This window comes from Procambarus clarkii, chromosome 18, assembly GCF_040958095.1.
Source record: "Procambarus clarkii isolate CNS0578487 chromosome 18, FALCON_Pclarkii_2.0, whole genome shotgun sequence".
Classification (NCBI taxonomy): domain Eukaryota; kingdom Metazoa; phylum Arthropoda; class Malacostraca; order Decapoda; family Cambaridae; genus Procambarus; species Procambarus clarkii.
The window spans coordinates 18,495,128-18,516,780 of NC_091167.1; the positions used below are offsets into that span (position 1 = coordinate 18,495,128).

General features: G+C 40.9%; 1 protein-coding gene across 7 annotated transcripts in view; it reads right to left on the reverse strand.

Moving 5' to 3' along the window:
- mahj (LisH and WD40 domain-containing protein mahjong) overlaps positions 1-17,195 on the reverse strand; it is a 55,685-nt gene extending 38,490 nt beyond the window's left edge. For 3 of the 7 annotated variants that reach the window (XM_045736990.2, XM_045736989.2, XM_045736992.2), the window contains exons 1-8: positions 16,777-16,867; positions 12,279-12,446; positions 9,904-10,134; positions 8,659-8,854; positions 5,533-5,688; positions 4,919-5,160; positions 4,202-4,381; positions 3,373-3,843 (exon numbers count right to left, since the gene is read on the reverse strand). In XM_045736990.2, coding sequence (XP_045592946.1) covers positions 3,373-3,843; positions 4,202-4,381; positions 4,919-5,160; positions 5,533-5,688; positions 8,659-8,854; positions 9,904-10,134; positions 12,279-12,446; positions 16,777-16,830 — 1,698 coding nt within the window. In that variant the 5' untranslated portion in view covers positions 16,831-16,867. Of the gene's footprint in view, positions 1-3,372; positions 3,844-4,201; positions 4,382-4,918; positions 5,161-5,532; positions 5,689-8,658; positions 8,855-9,903; positions 10,135-12,278; positions 12,452-13,412; positions 13,447-16,627; positions 16,651-16,776; positions 16,902-17,058 lie in introns of those variants that run through there. The other 4 variants (XM_045736993.2, XM_045736995.2, XM_069326312.1 and 1 more) reach the window with 4 other exon arrangements.
- Positions 17,196-21,653: the final 4,458 nt, after the last annotated feature.

A 21,653-nucleotide genomic window follows, 5' to 3' on the forward strand; every position in this document is an offset into this window, starting at 1 on the left:
TATTATAATAAACTAGGTATGCTTCCAGTTCTTATTACTTAATACTCAAGTCAAATTACATCATTTTATGATGACCAAGCCACAACTCGGAAGATGGAAAAGCGATTACGGTTTGGTCTGTCCTGGACCATTATATCAAGTCCGTCCTGGTCCAGGACAGACCGAAACGCCGTCACTTTTGAATCTTCTGAGTTGTGGTGTGGTCATCATTTCTTCAGCCACATTATTGTGACTCATTGTCTACATCATTTTATTAACTTAATAGGGTTGACAATTTTATTATCTTTTAAGCTAAATTTTCAGAATCTATAGTGTATATCTCTACAAATACAACAGCTACCAAAGAAATCATCAAAGTACAGTACATAAAAATAATTTAAAGTATGAATTTTCTTAATTTAATTCCTCAATAGTTTAGTTCAGTTATTATAAACCCCCTACCCATCCTGTCCAACCACTTGGGCTGGACGGTAGAGCGACGGTCTCGCTTCATGCAGGTCGGTGTTCAATCCCCGACCGTCCAAGTGGTTGGGCACCATTTCTTCCCCCCGTCCCATCCCAAACCCTTACCCTGATTCCTTCCCAGTGCTATATAGTCGTAATGGCTTGGCACTTTCCCCTGATAATTCCCCTCCCTCCCCTGCCCATCCTGTTGGTGGAAGTGGACCCCCTGAGGGTAGATGCAAACCACTTTCCCCCTTACCCAGTGGGCAGTGGTGGAAAGGTTGCAATTAATTATTTAATACTGCAGTTTATACATTTATATAATTTATGTTTTGATCCATCCAGCACCCTTACAACTCTCACAACATAAGTCAGCTTGTCTACTTCTACTTCATCTGCTGCCCACAAAGCACCTACTGTAAATAACCTATATACGGTATATTTAAATATTGTCGTTTCTCATGCGAGAGGAGTGGGAAGGTACCCATTTCCTAGTTTTTGCCCAAGTGTAAAGATACATTCTACCTGCTCATTTGAACAGTGAAATGCACATTGGCATAAAGAATAAATATTTTTAATTCTGAAACCTCCCTAAACTTTCTATAAACACTAACCATACCAAAAAACCTAAGTAGGGCATTTACAAATATATGGTATACATGCCGACATACACAAGTATGACATACATGCCGACAGACACAAGTGTGGCATACATGCCGACACACACAAGTGTGGCATACATGCCGACACACACAAGTGTGGCATACATGCCGACACACACAAGTGTGGCATACATGCCGACACACACAAGTGTGGCATACATGCCGACACACACAAGTGTGGCATACATGCCGACACACACAAGTGTGGCATACATGCCGACACACACAAGTGTGGCATACATGCCGACACACACAAGTGTGGCATACATGCCGACACACACAAGTATGGCATACATGCCGACACACACAAGTGTGGCATACATGCCGACACACACAAGTGTGGCATACATGCCGACACACACAAGTGTGGCATACATGCCAACACACACAAGTGTGGCATACATGCCAACACACACAAGTATGGCAAGCCGACACACACAAGTATGGCATACATGCCGACACACACAAGTATGGCATACATGCCGACATACACAAGTATGGCATACATGTCGACATACACAAGTATGGCATACATGCCGACACACACAAGTGTGGCATACATGCCGACACACACAAGTGTGGCATACATGCCGACACACACAAGTGTGGCATACATGCCGACACACACAAGTGTGGCATACATGCCAACACACACAAGTATGGCATACATGCCGACACACACAAGTGTGGCATACATGCCGACACACACAAGTATGGCATACATGCCGACATACACAAGTATGGCATACATGCCGACACACACAAGTGTGGCATACATGCCGACATACACAAGTATGGCATACATGCCGACACACACAAGTGTGGCATACATGCCGACACACACAAGTGTGGCATACATGCCGACACACACAAGTATGGCATACATGCCGACACACACAAGTGTGGCATACATGCCGACACACACAAGTGTGGCATACATGCCGACATACACAAGTATGGCATACATGCCGACACACACAAGTGTGGCATACATGCCGACACACACAAGTGTGGCATACATGCCGACACACACAAGTATGGCATACATGCCGACATACACAAGTATGGCATACATGCCAACATATACAAATATGGTTTACGTGTAAATGTAAAAAAAAAAACTCCTCCTTCCTCTTTCAAGCTCTCAAGACTAATGTATTTAAAATAATTTAACTCCCACTCCAGATATCTGTGCACTCTTCCCTCTACACTGACTAGTCCTCTTTTCTTATCCACTGGTAAGCTGGGAAAAGTGCACAAAATCCTACATTGAATTTGAATGGTAAAATTTGTTTATGGCCTTCATGATCATGTTTAACTGGAGTTCAACATGACTCTGGTATCCAATTATTTTCATATACTTTCTGTGCAAAACAACTTTGGGACCAAAGAACTGAAGCCCACCCCCCCCCACACCCTGCAAGCATCATTAGGCAAGTGCAGTGACTTCAAAATAAATAATGTGTTTGGGATTGAGCATTTGGTTACTTTCACTATGTCTGGATCCTAATGGTGTTTGGTTCATTAAGTAGTCTCAATATTTGACTTAGCGCAAACATTATTATTTGGTATACCACTTTTAAGTGTTGGGGAGGCATCAGCATGAAGACAGAATATACTGTATAAAGTATGTCTTTTTTATGCAACTATTGGCTATACTGTAACCTAAACACTATTTGTTATTTGGTATACCACTTTTAAGTGTTGGGGAGGCATCAGCATGAAGACAGAATATACTGTATAAAGTATGTCTTTTTTATGCAACTATTGGCTATACTGTAACCTAAACACTTAACATCCAGCTTGTATTCTCAAATTAGCAACTAATGAACAAAAATTGATTATGTAATTAAGGTCAAAGTCACTATTATTTGCTCGGGTCATTATTGCTTAGCCCATATGATTGTTGGGATTGGTTTAGTGGTTTATGACCTGGGAACGGCTGAATGTAAAGATGAACAACTTATGTGCAAGGTAGCATAATCTCGCAATATGTCCTGGTGTCGTTTGATATCGAGGTGGAGATGCATGCTTTTGGCAACTGGTCAGCCTCATTAGCCAATGTGGCATTTGTCGGCAACTACACTGTTTTTCCCCCATAATGTTGCTATCTAGGCATCTACCATTCTGTCAAATACACCTTACAGATCTTACATTTGCCTACAAACAAAATAGGAATCAAATTCATCAAATATAACACACTTTTTTTTGACGAGCAAACAAGTATGTTTTGTTCGTAATCGTGAGAAGACCTTGTAAAACTGACCTTGTAAGCTGGTGACGAGTGTTGAGATGCCGAGCTGTGTTCTCTGGCTGTCATCCTTTGCAAGTGCTGGACTTTAAGGGAGAGGTGAGCCTCAAAATAGTGTTTGATGCTTAGGCAAACTTGCTTGACCGTCTGCCACATCATCACTTCATTGGGCTCATCTAATGAATCCTGTTCCCAAACATCTTGGAATAAGGAGAGTGTGGAGACCATGTTGGAAACCTTACGAAGGCCATCTTGCTCATCAAATCTTTCTAAAACGGCTCTAAAACGGAAGACCATTCCAAAGAACATGACTGAATGCGTTCTAGACGACTGATGTGAGCACTCTAAGAGCCACAAGGCATAACGGATTAGTTCAGAGAGTATATTATCTGGAAGGAGACAGATTCTCTCAACTGCTTCTTCACAATAAGCCAGATACCAGAGGCATAGTGCTACACCATCTGCTGGAAGAGATGGACGAGGGACCTGACACAAATAAAAGAATCTATAATTACGTACTAAATAGGTAAATATCTAATCCTTAAACGGCTCGGCTAATTAAAAGTTTGACATCATGTTGTACATGATTTTTTTTTAAATACTCCACAAAATTAACAAAAATATCCTGTTTGGCAATTTGAGGAAAGGAGATAATTGGAGATAGCAATTGAGAGCCATTTAAGGATTAATGATCATTAAACCAGCAATTAAAATTAGAGTGCAATATATGAAGGTAAATAAAAAACACTGACACAATTAGATAAAATTAATTACCCACTGAATACACATTTTGTTCATTATTTTGTTACATGTCGAGACACATATCAAAGCAAATAAAACTAACCTGTAACAGCTTCTGGATGCCGCCCATGTTGACAAACTCTAGGCAAAATTTCTTATGAAAGAGAAGTGATCCAAGGAAACGCAAGCCTTCAAAAGAGAGACGAGCATTTCCAGTTTTTCTGACGTTCATATAGTGGAAGATCAGTTCAAGAGCATTGTGCTCATACACGTGACCCAAGGACTGGCAAAGGAGAAAGATAAACACACCCTTAAAACATTAAGTACACTCAACCAGTAAAGTTAATTGGCAAGGATTAGATTCACAAAAATAATGCTGACGACTTGTAACCTCCTTTCGCAAGAGTATTTTTACCCAACTCTTTCAAATATCCAAACAAGAGTGATATTCAACTTTGGCATGACAAGCACTCAACCCCTTGGAGTGTGTAAATCTAAAAATATTAGAAATAAAATAATTTACAAACTTTTTCTTTCAAAATGAGAGCTAAAAATATCAAACAAAATACAGTATTAAACAAAAACTTCATGTATCCTTAGATATAAAGAATTTAACATCAATTTATTATAATACCAACAAAATTGTCTCTATTTCACATGAATATTTTGGGATGCAATGATGCCTCATGAATCAAAATCCTTCTAATTAATGATATTAGTATGACAAATGTTAATTAACATAGGCTGTTGCTTATGAGTTTACAAGAGATTTTTATAAATTTCAAAATAAAAATTATACGAGAAAAGAGTTTCACCGTACCTCTTGGTATTCACCAATGGGTCGCAGGTATTTTAAAACAAATATTTGTTGGGTATCACGAGTCATCGGATACATTTGGTACGTTCCCACTATGTAGCTACTCAGCTCTGCCCACGATGAGTTAGAACAATCGGAGTTAAGCAGGGGATCGCCTACGTCTCGTGACGCCTTCGGAGAACCAAATATGTTGAATGTCCCACTGGTGTTGGTATTTTTGGTTGGTGTAGTACTTTGGTGAGAGTCTGAAATGCAAGAAATAATATGACAGGTGCAAGGTAAAGTAATTATCAGGAAAAGCACTATGGCAGCATGACTATATAGCACTTGGAAGGGATACGAGGGAAAGGATCTGGGCTTAGACCCTGGGAAGCAACAGTGCCCAACCACTTAAGACCACCTGTGATCGAACGCTGCCGACCTGCAACATGTACTCACCTAATTGTACTGTGTGCCTATCACTGTACAGTACTGACAAGTCCAAGTGGTAGAGGGCAGTCAGCTACATCAATAAACAGTCAAATTATAAAGAGAAAAACTGAAAATATTAAAAAAAACTATGACAATAATTTGTTATGAATTCACACAAAGTACACTTTGACCAAGACGTTACTTACTTTTAACCTTTTTAGGACTGGATTCATGATCAGTTTTGTGGTCAGCATCTTCTCCATTTGTGAGAGGCAGTGCACTGATGGACTCGCTGTTGAGGTGGGCAAAGGGGCGCTCGGGAACACTGCATCCTGAACCTCTCTCCTCCTCTGTCCCACCACCTTCAACAAATGACCACTGTGCATTAGTATAACTCTTGTGTGTCAACTGATGTTTAAGTTTATACTGACAAAGACTAATATGGTATATGTTTATATAAAAAATATTTCTACATTTTCTTCAGTGTGCCTTTAATAGCTGTTGCACACTAGTGCATACTTATCACTACCTTGACCTTCCTGTGGCATCAACAACCCACAGGTTGGAAGGCCACCTTCAACCTCCAGGACCACCAGTAACCTCTGCAATGAATAGGCATGTGTGTAGGCTGTGTCATTGGATGGCATGGTTATCAGGTGAATTCCTGCCACAACTACTCAAAGATTTTGGACAAACATAGGGTCTGGGTGTGCAGCAAGTGGTGTCGGCTAGAAATGCACCTGAAAGCCATAGGCTGAACCAGAATGTTAGATCTCCTGGTGAAACTCCGTTGCTTTTTTTCGTTGCCGAACAGACACTGAGCAGGACCAGAGAAAGTGTGTCAAGTCAGGTGTCAGGGGCATGCTCAAGCCCTTAGGGCAGCCTTCAGTTGCCTATAGAAATGATCTATAATCCCGTTGACTCAGGGTGGTAGGCTGTGAGTGTTGCTGAGGAATTCCAAGAGTTCCTTCAATAGATGTGTTTCAAACTGGTATCCTTGGTAGGTGATGATGACGGAGAGGCTGCCAAGACAGGCGACTTATCTGGAGGGAAAAAGCCTCTGCCTCTGACTCTGCTGTGATGTCAACCAAAGGGAATGCTTCAGGTCACCTGGAGAATTTGCCGATGCATGCGAGAAAGAATGAGTACTCACTTGCTGCAGGTAACAGTCCAATAATGTCTTAAGTGCAACATTTCAAAACATTTGGAGGATAAAGGAAATTGGGGCAGGGGGGCTTTTTGAATGGTGATTTATCTTTTCCCACTGGAAATGGAGGCATGAGTGAGCCTAATGACAATCATCAGCATTGATTCCTGGCCATGCTTTGTTAGTAAGCTCTGGGTAGTGTGCACCCCTGGGAGAGCATGGGAGTGGAATGCTGAGAAAATTTTCAAGTGAAATTGGGCCGAAATGTAAAGCCTCATAGTTCTAGACCAAGAAGTGTTACATGCAATTATGTTGCCATCTGCTATGGAAATGTCAATGAACCGGAGGGCTGTGTTAGACATTCTTATTTGTCAAAATTCCCAATTTTCACATTTGCTTTAATGATTACTGAGTCCACATTACCAAGGTATTGCAAAATCAGGCTTATATTGGATCGAGACGGTGCACTGGCTATGTCGTCAGCACCCTTGACACCAAGGATCTCTGTAGTGTACTGGGAGATAAATTTCAAGTTGCAGGCTACCCGTGGAGAGTGAGAATCACCTTTGTGGGAGTCTGGTGTGTATCAGCAAGGTGCAATATCCCAGTACTACCTGGTGTCAAACAGCTGGTCAGAGAGGGCAGCCAACCACACCAATGGATAGTTGTTGTCAAAGCTAGACAAATCTGGCTGCACATGGGCTGGACAAAACTGCATCCAGAGTGATCATACAACTTTGCTGGGGGCAAGGCTTCTCCACAATGTATATGGTACAGAAACTGGACTGATGTCTTGTTTGCCAAAGTCTTCTCAGTGAGCAGTTGGTGTTGCTGTTTAATACGAGTCTTCATCTCTGAAGGAGGGCAGCTTTTAGTGCAGTGCATGCCTGCGTTTCTGCTGTTGGGGGACTGGTTACAGCAGAGGCCTCCACGGGGTGTGCTGACAGGGTGTAGGTGTACTGGGCTTTGTCAGATGTAATCTCATGATGTTCAAAGATGGCCTCCATCTGAGTAAACCATAGCTCTGGTTCTTCCGCGCTGTACACTGGAAACCTGGTGGAGAACTTCATATTGTGGTATTAGTTGTCTGTTAGGGGTGGGTGTTTTTGTCACTCTCTGGGTAACCAATGTAATGCTGGTCATTGATGACAACAAACACGCAGTATGGTAACTAACCACATATTGACAATTTGGTTACAGAGGCTGGTGATGTATGCCAACATTGTGACAGGTTGAGCTATAGCATGCTACTTTTTGAATGCTGGTAGCAGTAGAGATGATGGCATCAAGTTCAGCAGTTCATTGTACATCAGAAGAAGTGTTGCTGTTCCTAACCATCGATGGAGCCTGCATGACTTGTCGCTGCTGCTGTGATTGGAGTGGCTTTATATCCCTTGTTCACCTGACCAGGCTCCCAGCTCCAGGCTGCTTGTAATGTGGGTGATGGGAAAAAGCTTTGCTTCTTCTGTTGGATGTTATTAGTGGTTTATTAACCGCCTGGGAATATGTTGCAGTGATAAGTGGGGTTGCTGCAGATAATCATTTTTAGTACATGTAATTTTATTCGGCACATGTATTGGTGTAATTATTCATGTGGAATTACTGGGAACCTTTTAAGTATTTGTCATAGAATTTCTAGGAATGTGGAGTAGCTGCAACATTACTGTTAATGTGATTGTTACACAACACTCACCCTCCTGTGACCCTCCCCCCACATGTTGCAAGGTATCTTTCCACTTCTTTGGCGTCAATGAACGAGATATTGCAGGTCACCTTCATCCTTCTGTGGCACTATTGACCCAGATGTTGGCATACCTGGAACATACCTGGAGAGGGCTCCAGGACATCTACTCCCCAAGCCCAGCCCAGCTTGTGATAACTTAATCCAATAGGCTATTGCTTGGAGCAGCCTGAAGGCCTACATATCCACTACAACCCAGTTTGTCCAGCACTTCTTGTAAGACACATTCTCAATGATAGAAAAAACAAGGATTGTTTGCATTAACTGACCATCTATGATATCTGGCACGTCCTCTAATTCAACAAGCCATATTTCATACTTTCTTTTTGGTTATCCCCCAACCTATGAAAGGTAGAAAATGGGTAATAATAATAATGATTTTACCTGATGGGTTCTATACAAATACTATGGGTAAAAGTCTTGGCAAAATCTCACAATACTTACCTTCATCTTTCAGATCCCACAAACGCTTCAACATGATGGGTACAAGGTGCGTGTTATAATCTCTGAAAGAAGCTGCAATCTCAGGAATGTCCATGGCTGCTGCAAGGAGACCAGTGGCATAAGTGCGGAGGGGTTCCGGCCCCTTTTCCGACCACGAGAAGAGTCTCATTACGGTTGTTTCAGATTCATTAAACACCTGTAGACAATAATTATGTTCGATCTCAATTAATTGTCAACTTTGCTTCGTGAAGCATTTAAACTTGTTACTTTTTGCAATTAAGTGAACGCTTAAGGACTATGCTTTTCAGATATAAAAACATTTACATGAAAACATTAATAGACTTCTGGATACATCAACCAGCTTAATAACAAGTTGGTAAGATCAATTTAAATTTAATTATGCTAACTATATAAATGCAGATTTTCTTTAATATTTGACTTATTATTTTTCTCTCTCCAAATCCTCTGCCTTTACTCCAGCAATTATACCTCGGCAATATCAAGTAGTCTAGTAGTCTATGTTCCCAATTTACACATCACAAAAGAAGTGTTTAAGATGCATTATAGGTACGATGGATAGAACACTGATAGTGTCAAGGAAAACTGTGGTGTACAAACACCTACGGAGTGCTGTGCCGCACTGTTTGGTGCAAGAGTAAGGCCATTGAGAAAGGAATTGATGGGTGGATGTTCATAAACATTAACAAAGAAAAGATGTACCGTGAATAAGAAAAGACGATGGTGTGATAGAGGATTGTTGAGAGGATGGTATGATATGGTGAGTGAATATATGACAAAGTAGAATCATGCAAAGTGGCAAACAATAGGAGTGAGTGGAAGCAGTTTCTTAGGCCATAAATGCCTCTTCTCACACTTAATGCACCAACATTTTGACACTATTCACCACAGCATCAAAGTTGTGGTGTTTTAGTAAAATAAAAAGCTCTGCAATATTGCTGCATCTTGAGATATAATAAGAATCAGTCTCAATTAAGTGGGAAGTTCAAACTCTAATGCTTCTGGTTAGGTAAAACCACTTCAAATTGGATACTAGCCAAGTCTTGAGAGCATGCTGGTCTATGACATGGACACAATACTTCTGTGACTGACTACAGTGTGATAGTATTACTACGTTATGATACCTTGAGTGTGTGGAAGGCATTATAAAAGGATCAGCATCACCTTGAACTAAGACTAAAATGTTTTTACTGTCACTACAAGTGTGTTCATTAAACATGGACTTACCTGAGGTATGTCCAGGCCATAAAGCAGGTCTAGCAAGAGGCGACATGCAGCCGTGTTAAGATCGGTCGAGTCTTGGGTCAGTCCTAAACTAGAAAAATAATTCTCACGAAGATAGTGATTGACTAATTTAGTCACAAAATTATCCTTTTTAAACAGAGCACGTAATATTTGACCGAGGGCACATTCTGGTTCAGAAGTCACGGGGTGGCGATCATCAAAGGGATCTGGATCCTGGAATAATTTTAAGTGTTATAAAATGAATTAAAAGTGGCACATTTTTATCATGTTATGTTATCATTGTGCACGAGGATTCTTTAACCCTTAAACTGCACATATTGGAGGCCAGGAAGCAAAAAATATTCAAATTATGTAAAAGTAACTTAAAAAGGTTAAACAAATCTCCAACTTATTGGCTTCAGCATCGTGAAACTTTCATCAAAATGTTTTCAGAAATTGATTTTAGATGATATTTTTTTAAATAAGAACGTTTTGTTGATAAAGAGAACAGCTCCTAATAACTAGAACTGAGGGATAATGCAGTAATAAAGAGATGCAAGCACGTGCCCGACACAAAGAAGAAGAAGAAGAAGAATAGTAGTAAGAAGGGTCCACAAAGTGGATATACAGCTGGTGCCTCTATAGCATTGGTGAGTAATACATAATAACACAAATAATAATGAGTAACTATGGTATTATGATCTATTTTGTTATATATCATATAAATACATTGTCCAATGTTAATGTATGATACTTTCATCAATGTCCCAAAAATATTTTTTTAGGGGAATTTTTTGTTTTGTTTTTTTTTGTTTTTAAGATTTTAGTTGTTTTTCTTCCTGTGTTTATTATCTGATTTTGTTGTAACCTTTACATCGCGGAGAGTGCATATCCTTCCCTAACTATGTCAAGATAGAATGAAATTGGTCGACAAATAAATCAGTCACAATTTGCAGAACCTGGGACTTTGAATTTTTTAGGCCGATTTTTTCTCAGACTTCAAAACTATTTTCTTGGACACTTTAGGACGTTTTGATGATTAGGGACCAGACGAGGACTTTTCCCTTATATAAAGTATACCCTAAATCATTATAATTATTATTAAAATTATCCCTATATTTTGTTGATTTGGGAGGTTATTTTTCTGGACTTCATTTCAACACATATTGGCCTACAACTTTCACATATTCAAGTACAAATGCCAAACAATGTTTATTAAAACATACAATTAAATTAACGAATTAGAGCCACTTTATTCATTGTTGATAACTTCAACTTCAATTACTGTATCTCTGAAACTAAAGTTTCAACTTTGAGGAGCTTCTAAAATTCCAGTTTTTGACAGATTCTCGCCATTTTGACATTGTGTGCTCAGCTGTCTGTTCTACAATCCCTTCAGAATGGATTTTTCATAAACCCTATACATTTGGAGTTATAATATTTTTTGGTCTAAATTTGCCACATATTTCAAATGCCATATTGGCAATTTTTTTTACAGAAAATTATACTGAAAACCTATATTCTAATTGATGAAAATGAAGATCTTATGCTATTCTGAGAGAATAACAACACCAAATGAACAATTGATGATACTGTAGTTTATAATTTTTATTCCAATTTGAAAATCTGGAACTTTTCAATATTCAATTTTAACATTATTTTTTATTCTCTTGTTTTTCAAGTTACGTTGCGATCATTTAGAAAAAGTTGGAGCATTTGCCTAGTTGATAACACACAAAAAATTTGAAAGTGTTTGTGCAAGTTTTAAAAACTTGAGTTATGTCAAATCGTGTATGTAAGTTTTGCGCAGTTTAAGGGTTAAGAGCAGTAGTACGGGTAGGCTAGGTAGTTACGGTTGAGCCCAAGTGAAGTCAATGGCTCCCAAGACAGGGCATTGGGTCACAGGACTACCACTGTGACCTCGGCAAATCCTAACAATGGAAAACACGAGATGTAACATCAAATAAGATATTTTTATGAATAATACAATATACACTTTTCAAATTTTATTGTAATAAGATGATAAGCCTGCGACCTAATAACTTGTTTTGTGAGCCAGTAACATCACTAAGACTCGGTCACTGCCTCCCCCCACAACCCTCACTAAGGATCTCTCTCTCACCTTGACAATGATAATATTATTGAACGTGCTCAGTCATAAGAATCACTAGTTTTCACTATGTTATTAAGATATAAATAAATTAATACAAAAATAATAATTAGTTTAACAATACAGTAAATTATAATTAGGAAAACTATTAATAATCAGCAAAATTTTGCTTATTTAAAAACAAATTTTGTTAATTAACAGAATTCTGAATAATTATTTTAAAAATTGAATAGTACTAATGTCATAGTACAGTACAGTACTTCCTTACTTTTTTTAAGAAGTTTATAGTTTCTCGCTCAAATAATTCACATAGTTTGACGAGATGGGGTGTGGGGTCTTTGGAAGCGACGGCCTGGTCTTCCTCCCACAGGCGAAGTATTTCTTGCAGTTCCTGAACAATGTCACGGTTTGAGCTCGGCATTATGCCGGTCACCTTCTGTCCTGCAAGAATTAGTAATCTGCTTAAGGAAAATAAGAGCATTTATCAAATAAATATTTTAGGTATACTGTTTAGTGTATCCCATTCTCATGGTTTTACAAGCATCGTTTTTGTGAGGTTTTGCTATACAAGCATACAACTTAACACTAAATCTCAAGTTATCCGAATTCCTGTTCAGGATATGGCAAAGTTTGGCAGAGAATTATATTGTGTAGGGACTCGCTGATGTCGAGCCTCCTGCGGCAGCAGAAGACTCTTCATGAAGATCTCTCCAGACACCAAACAGGGCACCTTTAAAGAAACCAATGTCATCTATGCCTTCACATGCCCACTTGGGGACTGTCAGCCCAAAAGATCTCAGTATATAGGCAAGACAACAACATCTCTTTCTAGGCAATTAACAATGCACAAACAACAGGGCTCCAAGGAGCATATAATCTCCTCACACAACCAAACCATCACCAGAGAAATCTTAACAAGCAACACAAAAATTATCGATAGATACAGCGACAGCAGGAGGCGTGACATCAGTGAGGCCCTACACATCAAAAAGTCAACACCAGCAATCAACAGCCAATTAACACATAATTACATTCTACCCACTTCAAGACCCCCAAACCAACACAGAAGCAAGAAGAGAAAATACGTAATAATTCGTGATCTGACTATGTAAAATTATCTTTACCCAATGATTTACACATTGGTTTGTGTTCTATCACCTCACCCAAAAACATTTGTCATATCACCTCACCCAAAAACAAATATAAGCATGAAACGGAGTACCTGTACATAAAAATTTGTCTTTGAAATTGTGAGAAGTCTCTTGCGAAACGCTTCTAGGCGTCAGACCATAAATAAAAATGTGAAAATGAACTTTGGAGAGTTAATTTTTCAATTACCCTCGACAGTGAAGAAAAAACTAAGAAATATTGAGAAGATTCGTGTAAGAATCATTAATCTTACCCTTTCGGTCATTATTCATTTATGTAAATGAAGCACAAGCCATGATGATATAGTACAGTTGACTTGGTTCTCGACTCAAAATTGGGGATCTCGGGTTCAATTCCCAAGCAGGAGAAAAATGGTTGAAGCAACATTTCCTTTCACCTGATGCCTCTGTTTTCCTAGTAGTAAATAGGTACTCAGGAGTTTGGCAACTATTGTGGGGTTGTATCCTGGTGAAGGTCAGTAGTTTGACCTTGGGGAACCTCAATACAAGCCTAAAGTGTAAACATATATGTATATAAAAATATATATATTATGCAGGCTTCCTGTCCCTGACAACAGGAATTATTGTTAATTATTAAGACACTAGAAGTTGCAATGTTAGGCAAGGGTTATCATTAAGTTTCTAAGAGAAAATAGTCACACAACAGTTTGTCATATGATCCCAACTGCTTCATCAATATCTAGAGAGATAAGGGACATAAATATGTACGCTGTTATCCCCTATCAGTGTGAGGTATGTTCTTATGTACCATTCCAACCTGACACACTCCCCTAACTTATCCTGACACAAACAACAAAAGTAATTATAAAGAAAGGCAACAAGCTGGGGTACACAAGCAGCAGTCACAAATCAAATAAGAATGTTTCCAGCACCCTTGACTCAAAACACAATCAAACTAAAGCTGCTTTATATGCCAGAGTGCCTCCTCATTTGTTAATTCATAAATTCAATGAATATGGCATGGTATGCATACCACTATTGGCTACAGGAAGCCTACTAGGCTGAGTGAGGTCTTCCTAGCCAAGGGGGAGGAAAGCTAAGGTCCTTCTAGATGAGGACGGGGCAGATCAAGGTTCCCCTTAGCTAAGGGCAAAGCTGATCGAGGTCCCCCCTAGCCAAGGGCCTTGCTGATCGAGATCTCCCTAGCCAAGGGTCTTTCTGATTGAAATCCCCCTAGCCAAGGGCCTTGCAGATTGAGGTCCCTCTTCCCAAGGGCAAAGCTGATTGAGGTCCCCAAAGTCAAAGGCAAAGTTGAGCAAGGGTTCCCCCCAGCCAACGGTGAAGCTGATCAAGGTCCCCTCAGCCAACGGTGAAGCTGATTGAGGTCCCCTCAGCCAACGGTGAAGCTGATCAAGGTCCCCCCAGCCAACGGTGAAGCTGATCAAGGTCCCCCCAGCCAACGGTGAAGCTGATTGAGGTCCCCCCAGCCAACGGTGAAGCTGATCAAGGTCCCCTCAGCCAACGGTGAAGCTGATCAAGGTCCCCCAGCCAACGGTGAAGCTGATCAAGGTCCCCCCAGCCAACGGTGAAGCTGATTGAGGTCCCCTCAGCCAACGGTGAAACTGATCAAGGTCCCCTCAGCCAACGGTGAAGCTGATCAAGGTCCCCTCAGCCAACGGTGAAGCTGATCAAGGTCCCCCCAGCCAACGGTGAAGCTGATCAAGGTCCCCCCAGCCAACGGTGAAGCTGATCAAGGTCCCCTCAGCCAACGGTGAAGCTGATTGAGGTCCCCTCAGCCAACGGTGAAGCTGATTGAAGTCCCCTCAGCCAACGGTGAAGCTGACCCGAGGTCCCCCTAGACAACAGTGAAGCTGATTGAGGTCCCCCCCAGCCAACGGTGAAGCTGATTGAGGTCCCCTCAGCCAACGGTGAAGCTGATCAAGGTCCCCTCAGCCAACGGTGAAGCTGATCGAGATCCCCTCAGCCAACGGTGAAGCTGATTGAGGTCCCCTCAGCCAACGGTGAAGCTGATTGAGGTCCCCCCAGCCAACGGTGAAGCTGATTGAGGTCCCCTCAGCCAACGGTGAAGCTGACCCGAGGTCCCCCTAGACAACGGTGAAGCTGATCGAGGTCCCCTCAGCCAACGGTGAAGCTGATCGAGGTCCCCCCAGCCAACGGTGAAGCTGATCGAGGTCCCCCTAACCAACGGTGAAGCTGAGCGAGGTCCCCCTAGCCAACGGTGAAGCTGAGCGAGGTCCCCCTAGCCAATGGTGAAGCTGAGCGAGGTCCCCCTAACCAACGGTGAAGCTGAGCGAGGTCCCCTATCCATGGGAGAAGCTTATCAATAAGTTTCCTTAACTTGTTTATTAATGATACATAATCTTTTACTACTTAATTAAAATTAAAATTTGAATCCCCCAAAGGATACCTGATCAACCAGGCTGTGATTCATGTCAGGCAGTGAGCAGCTACATCTAACAGGCTAATTGACCAGACCACCAACCAGAAGGCCTGGTCTGAGACTGGGCTGTGGGGACGTTGATCATCGAAACCAACACAAGTGCAAAACTGTGACTATGACAGTTGCAAAGTTGAACAAACTTGGAAACAAGAAAAAAATTGTGTGGTCAAAGTATAGTACTGTGTGTGTATGTGTGTATATATATATATATATGTGTGTGTGTGTATTATATATATATGTGTGTGTGTGTATTATATATATATATATATATATATATATATATATATATATATATATATATATATATATATATATATATATATATATATATATATATATATATATATATATATATACATACACATACATACATACATACATACATATACACACACAATTCTTACATTTTAGTAAAGCCACTAGCATGCATAGCATTTTGGGCAGGTCCTTAATCTTGATTTTTCCCCGGAATACGACCCGTCAAATCGTTTAACGACTAAGTACCTATTCACTGCTAGGTGAACAGAGGCTACAGTTAAGGATTGGCGTCCAGTCAATCCTCCCCAGCCAGGATACGAACCCAGGCCAAAGTACTTGCGAATCACCGGGCGAGTGTTTTACCACTGTACGACGGGGACTGCATAGGCCAGTAAGGTAAATATGAGGAGAAAGTGCAAAGCCAGTATGACTACATGGCACTTGTGGTATAAGCAGGTATATAGTGTGCAACCCTTGGCATAAGGTGTATGTAATGAGGTAGCTGCCTCGATCCTATAGTGGATTCCGTTTCATCTACATCAGAGCTTCACCAGCAGAGACAAAGCAGGGACATGACACGTCGTGGTCCTGCACGAGGTAAGCAATATGGGGAAACAGGAGATGATTTTTCCCAGGTGGAGGGCCCCTGAGGCCTACACTACCTCCTCCAACCCAGCTGCCAGACACCCCTCCTTCCCCCCACCACACACACGACCAACAACCAGCTCTCTGGCCATCAAATATAGCCATGAGCGCAACACCATGCACTGGAGTGTCATACATAATCACCAAGTGCGGGTTATTAAAGAGACAGCGAGGAGGGAAGTTTGAATGGTGACAAGATGTCAGTCCTCCAGCCAGGCTGGTCGTCCTCAGCTCCACACCCTCGCTGCTCCTGGCCGCCCCTCACCACACACCCTCTCCCTCACCATCCTCACCTGTAACAGGAACGTCAGGGGCAGCTGGGCTGGTATCCTCTTGGTCTGTGGCATTCACATGTCCCCTTACGCCATTGTTTGGGCCACACTGCTATAAAACATCCTCTCGCACCGGTAAATATATCTCCACTCTCACTCTCAAAATTGTCTAACAAATATTAAAAAAAGTATCTATATGATAATAAAAACTATTTGTTATATTTAATATTAAATTACTTGAGGTTTTAATATAGAATGTTAGGAAGACTGTCTAGGTATAAATTTTCCAGGAGCATTGTTTACCTTGAGGAGCAGACGACGCCGGGCCGCCCGACACTCGTCTCTTATTTAATCATTTGATAATTATCCGATACCTCGATCGTCGTCGCCTCTCAGTCATCAACGTTAGATAGTTTCATTGGGGGTGGGAAGCCTGTGTGTATATATATATACCTTAGGCTTGTATCGAGGTTCTCCAGGGGTCAAACTATGTAACCCTTTAACACCACACCAGACCAACACTATCACCAGACATGCAACACCACACCAGACATAAATATCTCCTTGATATCCCCAGAGTCAAACTTAATCTAATGTAAACACTCTATGTAAATAAGGGGGCCTAGTCTATGGAACTCACTCCCTAATGATTTGAAAAGCTGTCCAACTTTTGCTTATTAAAAAATAAAACCAAAAAGTACCTAATTTCATCTTCAGTTTTCTACCAAGTGCTTTATCTCCACACTGTATCTAGTGCTACTCAATCCACCAATATTTGTACCTAAGCCATATTACTTTAACATTGTAATCTTAGATATCATCTGATATCATGGTTGTTGTATTGAGTGCATTTTCTACTGCATTATTCCTTGAAACTTTTCCTCGAAATGATCCTCATATTGTGCTTCAGTGAACCAATGTATAACCCTGAAATATTATCATTATGTACCTAGTAATCCTAAGGAGGCTTCATTGTGTATTGTTATTATTGTGTATTATTCTGATCTGCTTTTGTGTCAAAATTTCTTCAAATTACCTGTAAACATTTTTTGTTGATTTTACTGTAATTATTCTACTTAAAATTATCTGTACGTGTAAAGAAAAGCTGTAAAATACCTGCTAACATTTTTTATCAATTTTACTGTTAATTTATCAAAACAATTGTTAGTTTAAGGACTTGCCCGAAACGCTATGCGTGCTAGTGGCTGTACAAGAATGTTAATTCAACTTATTTTCTATATTCTCTGTTAACCCCCAATGTAACTTCTTGTATATAAATAAATAAATTTAACAGTTGCCTTACTCTCGGGTACCTATTTACTGCTAGGTGGGTAGAGGGGAAAAGAAACGTGCCAAAACGTTTCTGTCCCACCCGGGGATCGAACCCGATATCCTCAATTGTAAATCCGGCACGTAGCCACTGTACTGCCCTCACCCAACGGCGCAAGGCCCCGACATCGTTTCACAATGCTCTTCAGGAAATCGTCAACGCTAATTCGACTTCGGTAGTCTTTCCTGAGGAAAGGAAGAAGGCCTCCCTTCTCCCCATTCTAAAGCCGGGATAGGATGCTAAGTTTCTATTTCCCAACAGACCAATATGTCTCCTGGCCAAGGCAAACTGCTTGAACGCCTAATGCTTTCGGCTTAACTAATGAGCTGGGAAGTTTAACATCTTTTCGACGCCCGTGAGTCAATCCGTCCTTAGATCAAGTCCATTCCATCCAGTAGCTGACCTTACAGACGCAGTCATCAATTTTTATTTGCTGTTCAATAAAAATAGTAATTTTCTCAATTATAAATTAATATTGCTATATATTAGTATATTGTGCACATTTAGGCATTGATGTGTAAGTACTTCATTTATAATGATGTGCTGCCCGAAGTCTTAGCGAAGTATCCATAATTTGCTTAATGTAAGTAATGCATGCACATGACTGTAAAGCTGCCGCCCAGTTGGGTGGATGTGGAGCAAGACTAGTAACTGTGTGACTCACCATAGATGTAAAGTGCCTTGTATAGTGACTGTTGTGAGCCTCTTGTTGAATCACTTGTGACACAAAAGATTATTGACGTGTGGGTGATTAACTATGTATGTGTATGTGTATATGTATACGTATGTATATGTACATGTATGCATGAGTATGTGTACATGTATATATAACATTAATAATTTTGTAACTAGCGCCAAAAGATTGTTATTTGCTTAGCTAAACGAACTAGAGGGTTCAGTTCCTGAACTGATTATGTGCCTCTGTAATCCTTTACACCACCGCCCACGGGATGGGTATGGGGTGCATAATAAAGAAAGAAACTGAATTGGTTAAGTTAGGCGTTTAGGTTCTGATGGCGATTATTTGTATTTGTAGTACGTGGGTGAAGCATTTCAACCCGTCCTCGATTCAAGTCCATTACATCCAGCAGTAGACCCCACAGACGCATTCATAAATTTTTACATGCTGTTCATTCAAAACGGGAATTTTACCAAATATAAATTAATATTATAATATATTAGCATATTGTGCATATATAGGCATAGGTTAGGTTAGGTGTTTAGATTCTGTTGGCGATTATTTGCATTTATAGTACGTGGGTGAAGCATTTAGTGTTGTTCGAACACAACCCATCCTCGACTCAAGTCCATTACATTCAGCGGTCAACCCCACAGACGCATTCATAAATTTTAACATGCTGTTCATTCAAAACGGGAATTTTCTCAAGTATAAATTAATATTATAATATATTAGCATATTGTGTATAAATAGGCATAGGTTAGGTTAGGTTAGGTTAGGTGTTTAGGTTCTGTTGGCGATTATTTGTATTTGTAGTACGTGGGTGAAGCATTTACAGCGTTGTGGTTCGAACAAAAGTCGTCAGTGAAGCACTTGTTCCTGAAGTGCTCGAACGAAATCAGTTGTGAGTCGTGTGTAAACCGTTTTTCATTCATAAACAGCTGGGGTTTGGCGGGTGGATGGAATTACTTTTGGGTATTTGTTTGGAAGACGAGCTGCAAAACTAAACACAGTCTGGGAGAACTGTCAAAACTAAACACAGTCTGGGAGAACTGTCAAAACTAAACACAGTCTGGGAGAACTATCAAAACTAAACACAGTCTGGGAGAACTATCAAAACTAAACACAGTCTGGGAGAACTATCAAAACTAACCACAGTCTGGGAGAACTGTCAAAACTAACCACAGTCTGGGAGAACTGTCAAAACTAAACACAGTCTGGGAGAACTATCAAAACTAAACACAGTCTGGGAGAACTATCAAAACTAAACACAGTCTGGGAGAACTATCAAAACTAAACACAGTCTGGGAGAACTGTCAAAACTAACCACAGTCTGGGAGAACTATCAAAACTAAACACAGTCTGGGAGAACTATCAAAACTAAACACAGTCTGGGAGAACTGTCAAAACTAAACACAGTCTGGGAGAACTATCAAAACTAAACACAGTCTGGGAGAACTATCAAAACTAACCACAGTCTGGGAGAACTATCAAAACTAAACACAGTCTGGGAGAACTATCAAAACTAAACACAGTCTGGGAAAACTATCAAAACTAAACACAGTCTGGGAGAACTGTCAAAACTAAACACAGTCTGGGAGAACTATCAAAACTAAACACAGTCTGGGAGAACTGTCAAAACTAAACACAGTCTGGGAGAACTGTCAAAACTAAACACAGTCTGGGAGAACTGTCAAAACTAAACACAGTCTGCTCTGTTTATTACTGCTCAAAATTGTCCCCTCTTACAGTCGTGCACTTCCTTATTGAATGTCCCGATTTTAAGGACATTGTTTCTTGCTTCTCAACTGTCTCTCGGTGTCATTTATCCCTCGATAGAATCCTTAACGAATCTGATACCTTTGATGTCGCTTTCCTTGTGTGCTTTTTGTGCTCGTGTTGGCATCCTCGGTGATTTTGCTCCTTTTCAATAACCCGCGACACTGATGGTGTTGCATAGTCTCCTCTTTGGAGCCTTCTTTTGATAACTACTTATCCAGTATACAAATGTAGGCTGAATATTTGGTGCTCAAGACCAATAGAACAGGTATAACAATTCTTGCGAAGGGCAGAATAAAGCAAAAACAGTCTTAGGAAACAGATTCCGATGCCTTATCACGAACCTATAGCTACACTTGTACCAGGCTAGCACGAATCTATAGCTACACTTGTACCAGGCTACCACGAACCTACAGCTACACTTGTACCATGCTAGCACGAACCTTCAGCTACTCTTGTACCAGGCTACCACGAACCTACAGCTACTCTTGTACCAGGCTACCACGAACCTACAGCTACACTTGTACCAGGCTAGCACGAACCTTCAGCTACTCTTGTACCAGGCTACCACGAACCATCAGCTACTCTTGTACCAGGCTAGCACGAACCTTCAGCTACTCTTGTACCAGGCTACCACGAACCATCAGCTACTCTTGTACCAGGCTACCACGAACCATCAGCTACTCTTGTACCAGGCTAGCACGAACCATCAGCTACTCTTGTACCAGGCTAGCACGAACCTTCAGCTACTCTTGTACCAGGCTACCACGAACCATCAGCTACTCTTGTACCAGGCTAGCACGAACCATCAGCTACTCTTGTACCAGGCTAGCACGAACCTTCAGCTACTCTTGTACCAGGCTACCACGAACCATCAGCTACTCTTGTACCAGGCTACCACGAATCATCAGCTACTCTTGTACCAGGCTACCACGAACCTACAGCTACACTTGTACCAGGCTACCACGAATCATCAGCTACTCTTGTACCAGGCTAGCACGAACCTTCAGCTACTCTTGTACCAGGCTACCACGAACCTACTGCTACACTTGTACCAGGCTACCACGAACCTACTGCTACACTTGTACCAGGCTACCACGAACCTACTGC